General features: G+C 38.6%; 1 protein-coding gene across 11 annotated transcripts in view; it reads left to right on the plus strand.

The window, feature by feature from the left end:
• Mtmr2 (myotubularin related protein 2) overlaps nt 1-16,297 on the plus strand; it is a 58,283-nt gene that overhangs the window by 40,446 nt on the left and 1,540 nt on the right. For 9 of the 11 annotated variants that reach the window (XR_009586737.1, XR_009586725.1, XR_009586731.1 and 6 more), the window contains 9 exons: nt 1,033-1,116; nt 2,278-2,427; nt 3,027-3,215; nt 6,733-6,918; nt 7,402-7,608; nt 11,208-11,300; nt 12,352-12,465; nt 13,642-13,818; nt 14,207-16,090. Coding sequence is in view for 1 of the 11 variants with exons in the window: in XM_021646380.2 (XP_021502055.1) it covers nt 1,033-1,116; nt 2,278-2,427; nt 3,027-3,215; nt 6,733-6,918; nt 7,402-7,608; nt 11,208-11,300; nt 12,352-12,465; nt 13,642-13,818; nt 14,207-14,368 (1,362 nt within the window). In the remaining 10 variants the exon portion in view is untranslated. The remainder of the gene's footprint in view (nt 1-1,032; nt 1,117-2,277; nt 2,428-3,026; nt 3,216-6,732; nt 6,919-7,401; nt 7,609-11,207; nt 11,301-12,351; nt 12,466-13,641; nt 13,819-14,206; nt 16,091-16,297) is intronic. The other 2 variants (XR_009586727.1, XM_021646380.2) reach the window with 2 other exon arrangements.

Below are 16,297 nucleotides of genomic sequence, written 5' to 3' on the forward strand. Positions count from 1 at the left end.
CAGCATGGCTGAGATCCTTCCTGTTATGTCCCTGCTTTGGCACTTGGGCAGAGGCTAGCTTGTGCCCAGGGTCCATTTCAGTAATCACATTCTATAATTACGTCTTGATTTCTCGGGAAGAAGAGTGAACTGGAGATTGAACCCAGGGTCTCACAGCTAGGCAAGTGCTATACCACAGAGCGGTTTGTTAATGTGTCTTTGAGACAGGGCCTTGTGGAGTTGCACAGGCGGCTTCTCCAGCTACTTGCCCCAGGAGGCCCAGATTACAGCCTGTGCCGCCATCTTGGTTTATATAATATTTTTCTTTAGGATGTTTCTATGAGGAAAGCTTTATTTGCTCTTCATTGGGGTTTGAAATCTCTTACTCTAGAGAGTTACTAGTCTAGCATTATTTAACAGTGCTAGGTTCCCTCAACTGCATGAAAATTTCACTTCCACAGCAGCCATATTCATTCCTGTGTTAGAGCCAGAATGCATAAGGCAGGGAATGAATTAACCTAGTACTGGAGTTAATACTGGTTCTCACTTCAGTTGCAATTTTCTTTTTCTTTAAACAGCACAGGTTTTTTTTTTTCTAGTTAGATGTTAAAACTCTATATGCTGAAGTATGTAACAGCTGCTCAATGTATTAGAACTTACAGAATGGATTTCAAGCCACTCAGTTGCTGCTGTCTGGTGTTGGACCAGTTATTTGTGCTGGAAAGTAACGTTTTGGAGATGTCATTTATTACTTAGACTTAACCTATAAAAGCTAGCAAAATATTTAAAGGATATAGGTTAGCATTTGGTAAACTTTATAAATGGGCCTTTGTCCTTTCTGTACTTTTTAAAGCATATAAAATATTTAGTGTTGTAAGTAAAATAGTAATGTCAATAATAAAACTAAAACTAAAACTATTTTAAAAGGGCAATATAAAATATTCTTGCAGATAAGTAAATTAAAACACAAGTGATTATAACCCTTCAAGGACATGTTTCTGATACATTACTTTCTTAAATGTCTCTTTACACTGTTAACTATTTATTTTGCAGCCTCTTTTTGCTTTTGAGTATAAAGAAGTATTCCCTGAAAATGGGTGGAAACTGTATGACCCCCTTCTAGAGTATAGAAGGCAGGTATGTGCTTTTCTGTTCCAGCTTTCATCTTCTACATTATTTTCATGATAAACAGTAGATCAGAGTAAGGAGTTCTCTCGTGTCACTTTTTGTTTTAAGTGGAGGCTAACCCTGATTTGTTTCATTCCTTTTTATTTCTTTAAGTTGATTTCCAGAATACACACCAGTGCTCTTCTACGAATCTTTACTTATCTAGGAGTTTTTAAGTATAAGTTTGTCTAAAACTTCAGTATAAAGATGAAAATGGGATCAGTATGTATAAAGTGTAATGTTCTTATATGCCTTAACATCATTCATTCAAAAAAGTATATTTCAGTCAGATTAATGACAGATCCCTATCTGTACAGTGAATACATGCATTAACCTCAGATTACTGTAAAGAAGTTCACACAGACAAAGAGAAACTGTAGAACATCAAAGTCTTAAGAATAGCTAGAAGACATAGACTACTGTGGGCTGGAGAGATAGTATTGCACACAAGCCTGAGACCTGAGTTTAACCCCCCCCAAAAGCATTAAGATGAAAGCAGAGAACCCGCTGCACATAGCTGTCCTTTGGCCTCTACAAGTAGGCTATGGTACCTGCCTTTACCCCTTCCTTGTGCTCACTCCTTACAGTAATAATAATTGATCCCTTTTTATTACTGTCTTTTAAAGCAAAAGTTCAGCTGGCAGGTTGTATTTCAAAAGGAAAGTGGAAGCTAGAGGATTGTACAATGAAAAGTGCTAGTTGCTAATCATTTACCAGTAATTATACCCTGCAGAAGTGGAAGTGAAATCAAAACATTTCCTGACAGAGCGCTAACAACCAGAGAAGGTTTTGGAGGATGTATACATATCAGCAGCAAATCAGTCATCTAATCACTACCAGAGACGGCTCTTGTGAGGACAGAATACTGAGGTCTTTCTGTCCCCAACCCACACGTATGCTTAGCACAGGCTGTTAGTATCTAATGAACTGATAAGCCTGCTAACATTATATCTGGTGCCAAGTAAATCAGATCCCCACATTAAAATGTTGCTTCCTAAAACTCTGGCTATCACTTTTTGATCAGTTTTAAGATAATAGGAAGTGGAGATGGATGAGATTGGCATGGGTGGCGACTTTCCTGGTATCTTGTATTTTAGCTGACAGTTCAGTCTTATGTTTATGTCGATGTAGGGAATTCCAAATGAAAGCTGGAGAATAACAAAGATAAATGAGCGCTATGAACTTTGTGACACATATCCTGCCCTCTTGGTTGTGCCAGCAAACATTCCTGATGAGGAGCTAAAGAAAGTGGCATCCTTCAGGTCACGGGGCCGGATCCCAGTAAGTAGGCCAAGTGGGTACATGCATGGGTGCTGGGTGATAAGCCATAGTATTTATATGAGACATAGTATTTATATATCAGATTGTAAAGTTGAAACAGAATTGCCTGGCTCCTGACTCAAAAACATTTGCCCTGTGCATTAGCTAGCATTCTATATCACATATTCTTTATTCACGGCAATAAATGTTTATTGGGTTTGTTTTGCGGTTTTTTTGGTCACTGAGTCCAAGGAAGTAGGAAACTACAGATTTATGTAGTTCTCAGAGGAGCAGATGAAATAATTCTGGTTGCAAATGTATAGATTCTAAGAACTTTACAGTTTTACTGATATAGTAATAGTAATAAAAAAAACAAGCAGGCTTTATTTGGCTTTGTTTAATGTACTTTTTTGAAGGTTAGACTTCTCAGTAATCAGTGAGTTTTGCAACAGTATCTGATTAGGAACTAGCAGAGTTTACTAAAAAGAAGGGTGGCACAGTTTCCTGGCACCCTGAAGGGCTCTTGTTCTGCCAGGCATCTGTATAGAAGACTTTTCTTTAGGAGGCTCACAAGCAGGGTGCAGTAGGGGGCGCAGTATCACCATGTCCCTTCCATTAAGGTTTTGTCATGGATTCATCCTGAAAGCCAAGCTACAGTCACTCGTTGCAGCCAGCCCATGGTTGGAGTGAGTGGGAAGCGCAGCAAAGAGGATGAGAAATATCTTCAGGCCATCATGGATTCCAACGCCCAATCTCACAAAATATTTATATTTGATGCTCGGCCAAGTGTCAACGCTGTCGCCAATAAGGTAAGATTTTCTTTAGTAATTAGTTGTCACTAGTCTGTTGTTACTAAAGTCAGCTGAATTTGTACAATAGCCTGGTAAAGTGGTCAGACCCTACAGAGGTAAAGACAAAGGCCACACTGTGCTGGGTTCGTGATGAGAACGAGTTCAGTTTTTTTAACCTTTTTGAGACTACATTCATATGTATTATAGAAAAATTAGTTAATGCAGTCAGCTAAACAAATGATGAAATACTTTTAAATAGCCAAAACTTGTAGCATCATTAATCTTTGCTTATGTTTCCAGACCTGTGTGCATAAATATTTGAAGTAAAATGGAATAATTTTTCTAATTAAAACATTTTATGTCAATGAAAATTATTAATGTCATCTTAGTGTCTGATAACTAATCACATTAAACTGCATTTAGACTTTTTTGTCCTCCCATTCTGAGTGGTGTTTAGCTCATGGAGGATATTCCTTCTGCATCTGCATAGCTTTTTTGAGGGCGTTGTGAGTCGCAGATGTTCCTGCAAGTGGTCCTTTTAAAAGGAGGTGAAGGAGGATCAAGTCATTGCAAGTGTTTAAAGCATGATTGTTTTATTATTTCTTTTTTGTCAGTTAAACTTATAAACTTTATTGGTCTTAAAAATGAAACCAAGTTCATCCCAAAAGATTTTGTAGCACAAAATTCTTTCACTTATTGAGTATGGAATAATTTGAATGCCAGAAATTATAGGCATTTTTTCAGTTCATTAAACTTTATGCATCTTTTGAAATACATTTATACTACAAACATCAAATAAGTATCACCCATAGACATGCTTTGTCATAATTTTTTGTATCACACTGTTTAATACACTGCTTATCACCAGCAATCTTGCTTCTTTGTTATCCTGATATTTTATAGTGGGATGCATAAATGAACCCTGTAGCCAAAAGAAGTCAGATGTATTCTCTAGCAAGTGCTGGTTTCCTCTCTAAATTCCATGCCCTGAATAAAAGCAGGAGTCAGACTTAGCCTTCTGAGCAGGAACTGACTAGAAGGCAGCAACTGTGGTAGGGCAAAACATTGATGTTTCTGTAGTCACCACCTCCCCTCTTCCCAACTTCATTCAGGAAAATCTTTACCACACATATGTACTCTGTTGCAGCGAGTATTGGAGGTAGCATTTTCACAGCCTGATTAGTTACTGTTGTAACTTCCTGTGGCCAGAACCTAGCCATCTTCTGCCCCGGAGCAGCCACTCTTCTTGCCCTGTATTTCTTGCACAACTTTATGCTATTATACAGGTGTACACTCTGCAGTTTTGATTCATCTTCCGGGATACTCTCTTCAGTGTCAGGAGTCTTATATGGGGAATCCTCTTACCTGTCCAGCTTTTCCTTCTGTTAACTGACTGCATCATAGTGTGGATTGTTTCTGTTTGTCCCCAAACCTTTGAGATGAGCCTGAGGTTTATTCAGATTTAGAGGTTCCATTCATTCTATGGGCCACTGCTGACTCTTGGATCCAAGTTACTTTGGTTAGCTTGGGTTAAAATAGTACTTTTTAAAGATACTGGTTGAATTCTTTTATCTTTTGAATAATCAGGATAAGTGCTTCTTACTTCCCAGAAACCAGAGGTGTCCCCGGCTGCTCAGGTAGGAAGTTATAGGGTGTTCTACGGTGTTGGCCCTTTACACCTACTATAGGTCTTAGCACTTGGCTGTCAGGATGAAAGGGCTCCTGACAGCTTCAGCTGCACAGCCTCTCACTGTGAGCCAAGGTCACCTTGGATCTCACAGAGATCTACCTGCCTCTGTCTGGTGAGTGGGTCTGCCTAGGGATAAAGGTGTGAGACACCATGGCCCGGTTAGCTACACTTCTAAGATTAAAGAAGACAAAACAAAACCAAAAACTGTTAATTTCTTCATGCTCTTTTCTCTGCGTCATCTGTATCCATTGCACTGTTGCCTCCCGTTTACTGATGGCAGTCAACCCTTGGGACTATTGGTAGTCTGTCCCACACTTCCCTACACTTGCTATTTTGAGACTCAGAGTAGCTAATCAACAAATTCAGTTTTAAATGATTTTCATTTTTTTTGTTTGTTTTATCATGTAGTTGCCTTTAATGGAGATAAAAATGCACTCACCATAAGAAAGTGTCTACTCCTTTAGTATTCACAGTCCATAATGGCTGTGGCTTCTGTATTAATTCTATCCTGTTTCTGTAGTGGGTGTATGAAGAAGCTACTGCCATGCTATGGGTTCTGTAGTATTTATTTCCATTTCTGTGATAGGCTTGTAAATTAACTACTACATCTTCTTAAATGTGTTGCAGCAGAATTGCTTTGAAAGTTTCTCTGGCCTCAGTTTAAGAATTACTGTGTTAGACTTGTTACCTCCTGTGGCAGAATAGCTAACAGGGCTGCTGTGAGCATGTGCCATTTGCTCCCTGAGGTGTGCCGGGAGAGACCTACTTACTCTATCTAGGCCTCACGTTGTAAACATCCTCCAAATACTGCTAGCCACTAGAGACATAAGTATACAACACAAAAGCCTGACATACCATGTTAAACCATAACATCCATTCTCACTCTTCAGGAGTCTTTGTTAACAAGTATCACTGACATTAATTTTTGTGACAACTTTGAATATAAATTACTCTGCAGAAGAGAAGTCTGACCAATCTTTAAAATTAGTTTGGACTTGAATTCGGATGTGTCATAGTCATGATTTTATTATTTTATAGATTTGAAGATAGTAATGTCAGTGGGATTGTTTTATAATCTTTTTAATTTAAAATGAATTAGCTTATAAGCAAACTATGATAGCTAATCTTATCATCTTGATTGTAAAGAGGACTAGTGTATCTATGAGGACATTTTGATAAATAAAAACTCTGACACCTTTGAGGGGTGGCCTCTGCCCTTCCTGCCACTCTTCTCTGTAACAGGGCTGAAGTAGGGGAAAGGTTTTCCTTTGCCATGCTCTTTCCCCATGATGCATCACAGTCTAGAAATGTGGGGCCTGCCTGTGAACTGAAACCTGTAGAATTGAAGTAAATCTTCCCCAGATAAAGCCTTCCTCAAGCATTTTGTCACGGCAACAGAACACTAACTTGGAAGTCATTATGGCTACAGTGAGTTTTTCAGTTATTAAATGTGAAATGATGTAAAAAGGAAAAAAAGCTTGGGTGAGTATGGGATTCTTGAATATAGAATTGATGACCTGTTTCAGTGAGTTTGAAAGGAAGTTCTCGATAGGACTGATAAGCATAGTGAAATTTTCTTTAAAATGCTAAAGTACGTTGGGATGATTCCTAACATCCTGTCACATAGGCTTAGCACAGGCTGTTTTAGGGATATTATGAGGCTGCATGTGTTTATTCTAAGTGGCTCTGAGCTACCCATGCTTCCCATAGGGCTTCCTTATGTACAGCAATATTCATATTTCATACATTTTAGGTATTCCATACATTTTATGGAATTTTGTAAGAATATCTATAGGAGAGTTATTCATTCACTTACGGTTTTCTGTGATATGTACCCTTTTGCAGGCAAAGGGGGGAGGTTATGAAAGTGAAGATGCCTATCAAAATGCAGAACTTGTTTTTCTGGATATTCATAATATCCATGTTATGAGAGAATCATTGCGGAAGCTGAAGGAGATTGTGTACCCCAACATTGAGGAAACTCACTGGTTGTCTAACTTGGAATCTACACACTGGCTGGAACATATTAAGGTATTTGCTACTCTTTCTTAAGGCCGCCACCCTTGGATCTTGTAACTGAAATCAGTAAGAGGGACTTGCTGAGTAGTGAGGCCAGTGGCTCTGTACACACTCTGAAAAAGCTGTGCATGTACCTGTGCTGTACATGTGTCTCTGCTGCTCCTTGTTTTCTGCTTCCACATCTATCTGAATTCTATCCATGCTCCAGATAATGGTGTGTCTTTCACTTTGTCTTCACACATTGTATCCTTTTCCAGCTTCCTATGTTCTCAACCCACACTCCATTTTAATATGCTGTTCATTTATTTGTCTGTTTTGGAGACAAGTTCCAGGCAGTCTTCCTCTCAGACTGTTGGGATTATAGGCATGAGCCTTGGCACCTTGCCTCCTTTTTAATGACTGTTGATGTTTCTTGCCATGTGACTGAGGCAGTAATATCTAACAAAACTGTGATTCACTTTTTAAATTTTACTTTCATTTTACTCTTGTTTCCAGCTCATTCTTGCAGGGGCTCTGAGGATTGCTGACAAGGTAGAGTCGGGGAAGACCTCTGTGGTGGTGCATTGCAGTGATGGCTGGGATCGCACAGCTCAGCTCACTTCCCTGGCCATGCTCATGTTGGATGGATACTATCGAACCATCCGAGGATTTGAAGTTCTCGTGGAGAAAGAGTGGCTAAGCTTTGGACATCGATTCCAACTAGTGAGTAAAGAACCTTCATTTAACTGTATGTCTGGTCTTCTTATGCTCACGTACGCATGTGCATTTGTGTGCAAGTCAGGGGTTGTCAGTTTTCTTCAGTTACTTCCTATCTTACTCTTAAAGACAGGGTTCTTCACTGTCCCTGGAGTTCACAGATTTGGAGTAAGCTGGCTAGCCATCAAAACCAAGAGACCTGCCATTTCCGTCTCTCCGTGCTGGGGTTACAGGCATGCACACTATGCCTATCTTTATTAAGCTGTTGGGACCAAACTCAGGTCTTCATGTTTTTGTGGTAAACACTTTTCCAGCTGAGCCATCCTGCACCTTCATTCCTAATGTGTTAATGTTTCACATCTTGTGCAAGGTATAAAACTGGATAATGGTGTTAAAAAAAAAAAAAAAAGTCTGGGCTATTAAGAACTTTTGCTCTTGTGGAGGATTTGAGTTCATTTCTCAACACTTAGGTCAAGTGGCTCCAAAGTACCTATTAGTACAGCACTAGAGGATCTGACTCTTTTGGCCTTTGGGTATCATGTACACATACACATATTTTAACTAATATTTAACTCCTTAGGACTAAATATAGTTTCCTATTTATGCTTTCCATAAATTTGGAAAGTGGTACAGGTAGTCTTATGAAAATGACAAAATTTTGAGCCCTGGACTGTTCAAAGTGTTATTATTTACTTAGACAGTGGTTAAACCCACGGCCAAGACAAGCACTCTTCCACTTAAAAAGTTCTGAGATATAGGGTCTTGCCTAGTTTCCAAGACTGACTTACTTTATAGTCTCACTTGTGATCTTCTAGTCTCAGCTTCCTGAGTAGCTGGAGTTTCTGATATGTACTCCTGGGACTGGGCTGAGATTTTTTTTTTTTTAATGGTAAATTTTAAAATGAAGAGGTCCTAGAATATTTTAGTTGGATTGAAAGTTTGTTTAGCCATGAATCTGAAGTATATGCCTAAAACAGTAATGTGTACCTACTAAACTAGTGCTTCTATTCATTACCATGCCCAGAAACAAGCATATACCCCTTCTTGAAGCCATCAGTCCCACTTAGACTCCCTTGCTGGAATTTGTGATAATGGAGTGAGGCCTCCTGCTTCCTATGGTTCCACACTCCCCCTGGAGACAAATGAAAATCATTCCTTGTTATCATTCAGATATTTGAGCATAGCTATCTCCCTGCATCACCCATAAACAGTTCAGCTTTTCAAGATGAACATCCTTGATTGGTCTTTTCTCCCCATCCCAGTTGTCTGTCAGTATACTTCTGACTGTCTAGACGTGTGGTAACCACAACTTAATTCATTAGTGAAACGGAGTTATATCCTCCTTGGAAAGAGAAAACACTTGGTCTCTGCTTTCCTGTGCTATGCTTTGGACTCATGCTGTTCTTCAATGGAATGTTAAATGGCTTCTGTTCAATGCTGTTTTGGAATTGGAAAACTTACAGTAACGTTATAGGTCTTGTGTTATTTGTATTGGAATTAAAGTGATGACGGAGTCATCTTCCCAGGAAGGGGAAGGAGTTTGAGAATAAATAATGAACAAGGCAAGAGTTGAACTGAGGTAGAAGCCAGAACATTAGAGCCTAGATGGCACAGAGGGATATGTATAGGTCCCGGTATCTGCATGGATATGCTTTAATATTAATCTTTAGAAGGGTTTGCTAGCAGTGTTTATATGTAACTTCAAGAAACTAGCACTTGAAATTGGTTGACTCTTCTGAACATGAACTGTCAAGCAAAATTAGGCACCTGAAGCATTCTCTCCCAGTAGCTTACATTTTCCCACTTTGTCTATACAATGATGCACTTATCAAAAAACTCTCTTTAAAACAAATTCTTCAAAAAAAACCAGTTATGTTTCAAAACCATAAATTCCTTGTGACTTGCTCTGGTCACCCATCCCACTCTTTCTGGTCCACTATTTAAAGGGGGTTCTTTTCTTTGCTTTCTTTCATTAAAGAACATCTAGTCAAGATGTTCTTTGCTAGTGACTAATGCTACAATCAGTTTGTTGAAATTTATGAGGAACAATTCTATGTATTTTTTTAGTAGCCTTATTTGAAAATTATTATGCATGTTTTGAAATCTGTCAGAACTTAGCAAGTGGTAGTAGTTCCTTAGAGGTTATGGAATCCAGAAAAAGATTTTTTTTTTAATCCTTTGTCATACTAAATTCCTTTGGTTTCCTAATTTTTCTATAATTTTTTTTGTGCCATCAATGGTTATAGAAAAAACACTAGCTCATCGTTATGCAGACCTGCTGATCTGCTCTTTTGTCTACTGTAGCAGAGGCATATGTATATGGTTTTTCAGAAAGGTAGAGAAGGTGAAAGTTTACTAAAATTCCAATCTTTACATGATTAGCAGTGAATACTGTCCATAGTACTTTACTGTAAGGAAAACAAACTGTACATTTTTGAAAAACATCAAATATTCAAATCTTATAATATATAGTTTACATTAAAATGTTACTTTGTTTTATCCTGATGCACAGGATAATAGCAAATCACACACAGACCTTTTCCATTTTGTCACATTAAAATATTTACTCAGTAACAAATTTTTTTCCTGCTTTGTCAGTGATACTTGTCTAAGAAAACTTGACATTTTCCTTTAGTAGTGAGCTAGCAACTTGACAACCAACAGCAGTACATACATTTGTACCAGGAGTACCAATACTACACACTGGGAAAGCAAATCAAAGCAATGGCCTACGATTACAACAGTATGTTTTTAAATCGAAGCTTGCCCCAGAAGTTATATATCCCACTGGTTTATTTTGGTTATTTAGTTTTGGTTTTTCAAGACAGGGTTTTCCTGTGTAGCTCTGTCTGCCCTGGACTCACTTTGTAGACCAAACTGGCCTGGAACTCACAGGCATCTGCCTCCCAGAGTGCTGGGATTATAGGTGTGTGCTGCTTCTATGACCGGCTATCTCACTTTTTTTTTTTTTTCTTCTCAATGCAATTTATTCAGGAACCTTGAACAATCTTCTGACCCTGGGGAAAGCCAGCCCACAGCTTAAAATAGCCTCTGGGTAGCCAACCCCAGTGTGCCTCGTGGGCAATGCAGATAGGTCCACATATACGGAAGCAAGCCAGATCCTCAGCCTTAGCCAAATATGGAATTGTTTGTTTGTATCTCACTTTTTGAATGAATGCCTGCTTTGGGATTTTCAGTTGTATGGGTGGGAACCCATTTATGTGAAGGACAGATCCAAGAACTTTTGAAAGTTCTTGAGATTTGTGCTATGTAATTATCTCCTGAGGTGGTGTTCTTTGTCTAGTAAGTCCATAAGGAATGTCTTACCACTGAGACATCTCTAGGGACAAATATCTGGGCTCTAAGGACTGTCTCTTCTTTGTTGTTTTAGAATCTGGGTTTCATTTATTAAAGTAGTAATCTTGAAGTTTGCAGTGTGGAAATGTTAATAAGTTCCTGCTTGGGTAGAGTTATGATTTCTACTTTGTAGTACTTTTAAAGATGTTTTAAAGAAATTACAAATACTGACCAAATTATACTTTTGGAAAATAAAATTCTACTAAGTAAAATGTCCTACATGTGACATTTCATTGTCTTTGCTTCAGAGAGTTGGCCATGGAGATAAGAACCATGCTGATGCAGATAGATCACCTGTTTTTCTTCAATTTATTGACTGTGTCTGGCAAATGACAAGACAGGTAAAACCATCCGCTAACACCCTTCCCTCACATCTACTTTAAGCTCAGAGTGGTCCTGATTGGCTTATGATTCTTGGGTAGACTACCACTGGCAATAGCTATTGTTATTGTTAGGTATTAAAACTTGTTATTTAGGGTAATGTTAATAAATATTAATAAACAGTTGGATTCTAGTAGCATCTCAGCCCAGAGTACTGATAACAATCAAAAAAGAGTCCTCCCTTGAATAGTTCTTTGTTCACTGAGAGTTCTGTATACTTTACTAAGATGAGAAAACAAGCTACATCAAATTCCAGCCTAAAATAAACACTATTTTGAATCATTTTAGCAGTTTTAAAGGAAGTGTTGAGGCAGAAAGTATAAGGAAGGGATGACTCAGCCCCTTGTTAATCATGGAGCTATAAGGAACCCTGTTAACAGCCTTTTAAGCAACAGGTTTGTTTGAAATAGTGGTATAACCTGACTCAGTCTAAAAGGTAATGCCACTTTGGGATTATGATAGGAAGCAGAGTTGCAGGGTCTTGAGAATGGTTTCAGCAGGAGTAGGGTTAAGCTTGATAGCCCTCCAAAATTGGGTAAAATTAGGATACCCACTGAGGCTTGGGTAAGGGTGAATTTTGGGTTGGACTGCCAGTTGTGCATTACAAGAACCTGTTCCTCCACAAGACAACTAGGTTGACTTGTAAGTTGTCTGCCCATATGTATATGGAATACTTTCTTCTGTGTATATACTGATGGTATTTGCTGGGCACATTTGATATTTTAATTCTTAGAAATAAGACATGTTGAAAACTAAAAGAAAACTTAAGAAGGGAAGACTAGACTCACCAGAATTGCTCCAAGTCAGAATTCAATGGCTGGCAACTGTAAGGTCAAAGCAGAGCAGATCTAAGACCATGCAGTACTTGTTGCATGAGAGACTCTGCCTTGGAAAACAGATAATGCCACGATGGCTTAGGTAGTTTTAAATCTAAGTACTATTTTAAAAGATCTGCTTGTAATAGATAAATATGCTTGATAATGTCTGAAGTTTGTGGTGCTCAATTTGCAGTTCCCTACTGCATTTGAATTCAACGAGTATTTTCTCATTACCATCCTGGACCACTTGTACAGCTGTTTATTTGGGACATTCCTCTGTAACAGTGAACAGCAGAGGGGAAAAGAGGTAAAGTATGAACTCTGGCTCTCACTCTGGTATGTATGTAGTTATACTGTACTTCACAAGATGTATTAGGATTACTTCTACCTATAAGTGGGGATAAGGGATCACACCTATAATCCCAGATACTCTAGAGGCTAAGGTAGAAGGACCACAAATCTGAGGCCAGTTTTTAAAACACAGATCCTCTCAAAATAAATTTGAAGAAAAGATGCAGAGAGAAGATGCTGGAGATGTACAGGCTCAGTGCCAGGTTCAGTCTCGCTACAGCAAAAGAACCATTCTTTGTAGAAACCGTTGGTGGTATTGGTAGAGCCCTCGTGGACATCAAGTTTTATTCAGAAAGCATGGTCAGAAAGTAGGTTATTCTGGGAGAGCATTCACACTGGAAAGCCCTGTTACAGATGTTAGACTCACTATTATGCAAGTTCATTTCTGTTTTTGTGAAACAGGGACAGTGTTTACTGTTGTGGAAAATAGTGACTATTTTTACTTTATAGTGATGTATTTCCATGCATGGTAGGCTTTCATTATGTTGTGGCATATTAGATAATCACAAATAGCACAGCAGTATTGTAATTACAGTCAATCTGTTGAGAAACTACCCTTGATTTAAAAGTTTTATTCATATAATTTAAATGCCTCAGAAATCCTCTTTTATAACCACAGAATTGTGGGACCATCACTGTTAAAACACACAGAAGTCATCCCAAACTAGTTAGTCCTCCTCTAGGTTTGGGCAGATACTGATCAGATTTCTCTATGGATGGGCCTCTTATGAACACTTCATGTAAATGGAATCATCCACATCACCTTTACTATCTTTTCAATATTTATGTCCTAGCATGCCCTTTTTCTTCGTGCTCAAATAATCTTGCATTATGGGTATCTCATTAGTTGTTGGTCCTTTGTATTTTTCTTTATTTTGGCTGTTGTAAACAGTATTGCTTTAATCATATGGAGTACTTTTATTTTTCTATGTGTGGAGTGTGTGTGTTTGGGGAGACCAGAAGGTATTGAATGCCTTCGAGCTGGTGCTTTCAGCTACCCAATGTGGATGAGATCCTACCTTGAGCATCCTCTTGTTGATTTTAAAGATCACACAGCCCAACATAGGTTTCACCTAAGGTTTAAATGGCTGATGTGGTAGGGGAGGATCTTTATCTATTTTCCCTCTTACAGAATCTTCCTAAGAGGACGGTGTCACTGTGGTCCTACATAAACAGCCAGCTGGAAGACTTCACTAATCCTCTCTATGGGAGCTACTCCAATCATGTCCTTTACCCAGTAGCCAGCATGCGCCACCTAGAGCTCTGGGTGGGATATTATATAAGGTGGAACCCCCGGATGAAACCACAGGTACACATCTACAATATACAAACACTATGACTCTCCTAGGTTTGTCACTCTCAAAACTTCCCACTCTGTCATGAGACTTTCCCGACTACACACCTCTTTCTGTGTGGTCTTTAAGTATACTGAAGAAAAGCTTTTATAAAAGCCAAAAAACTGCAGGTCCATAGTCCCGAAGAGTTTTAACTAAATGATGACTTTGCAAAGTAGCATCTTCGTGGAACACCTGAAGCCACTGAAAGATCAGTGGTGACAACAAAACATGTGGATTCCATTGAGGAACTAAAGGTGGGGCTGTCCAACAGCTGAAACAGCCAGTGCCAGAAAGCTCAAGGATGGTTAAAATCTCCTTTGCCTGGGATTTCTATTGCAGTGATTTTGTTTGCTCTTGCAGGAACCTATCCACAGCAGATACAAAGAACTTCTTGCCAAAAGAGCAGAGCTTCAGAGAAAAGTAGAGGAACTTCAGAGAGAAATTTCCAACCGCTCAACCTCCTCTTCAGAAAGAGCCAGCTCTCCTGCACAGTGTGTGACTCCTGTCCAAACTGTTGTATGAAAGGACTATTAGGTCAGGAACTCTGCATCGCAGCACCTTATGGGTAGAAAGCCTTTCATGTTTTAAATCCATCTACAGGAGATTTATTTCAAGTCTCCCTTAGATGAGTTTAGAAACAGCATTGCAGGTGACAATGGAGATCATTTGTAATTAAAGTATGACACTAACCTTAAGTCACCCAAAGAATACTAAAGTAGTGCAGTCCAGTATCCACAGTGGGTACAAGTTTTTCATTTCAAAATGTCTTAAGAACTGAGTGAGGACCTGGTTAAGTTCTCTAAGTGGGAGAAAAACAAGAGCAGCTGTTTTCACAGAGAGCATACTTAGAGCCTTGATGTCTGTCAGGTCAAAATTGCTCCTTTGTCAAATTTCCCAATTTAGTAAAAAGCATTGCCTTGAGACTATTACAGCATAGTAGTAATTGCTGACATTGTAACTAGGGTATTCTCAACAGCAGTTAGGAAATGATGCCTTATATATGTGCTTTGAGGGGATGAAGGGACAAAGTAGTAGCTGTCATCCAAGAATTCAAAGAACATTCTATGCCTTTCAGATGAATTTGCATTTGTATGTTGATCATAAACATCACAGAAGACATTTTAAAACCTTATTATTCCACTTTATCTTGATGATAATTGGCAAGTTTTAAAACAGTATTCTAAGACCTTAAAAGTCTGACTTTAGTGCCATGTTTAAATTTCACATGAACACTACCAAAGAACACTGCATGTTAAAAGAGTTAGTCTCAGTATCAGCAAGTAAAGCCTCGCTTCTCTGCTCACCTGAGTAGGGTGCTGGTGTATATTTTACTCTGTATAAGAGCCATATGTAATGTACTGTAACAAAGGAACTTCATACCACTTGGTCTTTTAATTAAATGACTTCAAACTTTGTCCTTGTCTAGTTGTCTAAAGTATCCTCCCTAACTCCCAAAATGTTAACCTAGAAATGTTCAATTTGACCCCATCAGTCTTTTTGACACCTAAATCAAACTAAATATTGTTCTTTAATTTATTATATCCTGTTGCTGATGTTAGAATTAGTACATCACATACATATGCACACAGAGCTCTTCTTCTCTTTGTTTTTCCTTGGATATTTTAAGTGGACATTGAACCTAGAGTCTTAAACTTACAAGGCAAGTGCTGTACTACTGAACTATATCCCCAGCATACCCAGTGTTAACAAAATTGGTACCAAATGATTTGGTTGATGCAAAATTAGTTATTAGAAAAATTTTAGGAGGTATTTATGTTACTAACTAGCATTCAAGTAAGGTTTCTACGTAGTTCACACTTTCCTCTCTAGTCTGCTTCCTCATTGAAACTTTTATCATTGTGGTATGACACAAAGGAATGCTGATGGGATCCAGACTTTAAAGGTGATCATACACTTACTCAGAAGCCAGAGAATATAACTGGAACTCTGTCAAGTCTCCCTTCTAAACCTTCTAATGTGTTCTATGACCTCCAAAATATCTTCAGTGTATAATGTACACACTAAAAGCACTTTATGTGGAATTCAGCTGTCTTCTTGGCATATAGTACCGAGGTAACAATTCACATTTTCCCCCAGCTTGAAAGCACTCCTTTCTTACTCAGCATGGGATCCATGTTGTCAACTTGTACAGAGAATACATGGGAACTCTGCTGTGAGTGAGTGAACAAGAAACAAGCAGGATCAAAACCCAAAGCCCTACACTTTGGATCCAGCTGGAGATAGGTAGGATTTAGCATCTCTCAATTACTATTCTAATTAGGAGTTGGAGCCATTTCCATTCAGATGAGTTATTCAGTTTAATGTCCTGAAATTCAAACAAGGAGTAAACAAAATGGCGGTTGAGATGGAAATATTTACCATATCACCAGAGCAGTTTCTCACCTTCCTGGGGTCTATGAACTCAGTTGTCACTTCATTGTTGCTGCAAAC

The sequence above is a fragment of the Meriones unguiculatus genome, chromosome 1, assembly GCF_030254825.1.
Source record: "Meriones unguiculatus strain TT.TT164.6M chromosome 1, Bangor_MerUng_6.1, whole genome shotgun sequence".
Lineage (NCBI taxonomy): Eukaryota > Metazoa > Chordata > Mammalia > Rodentia > Muridae > Meriones > Meriones unguiculatus.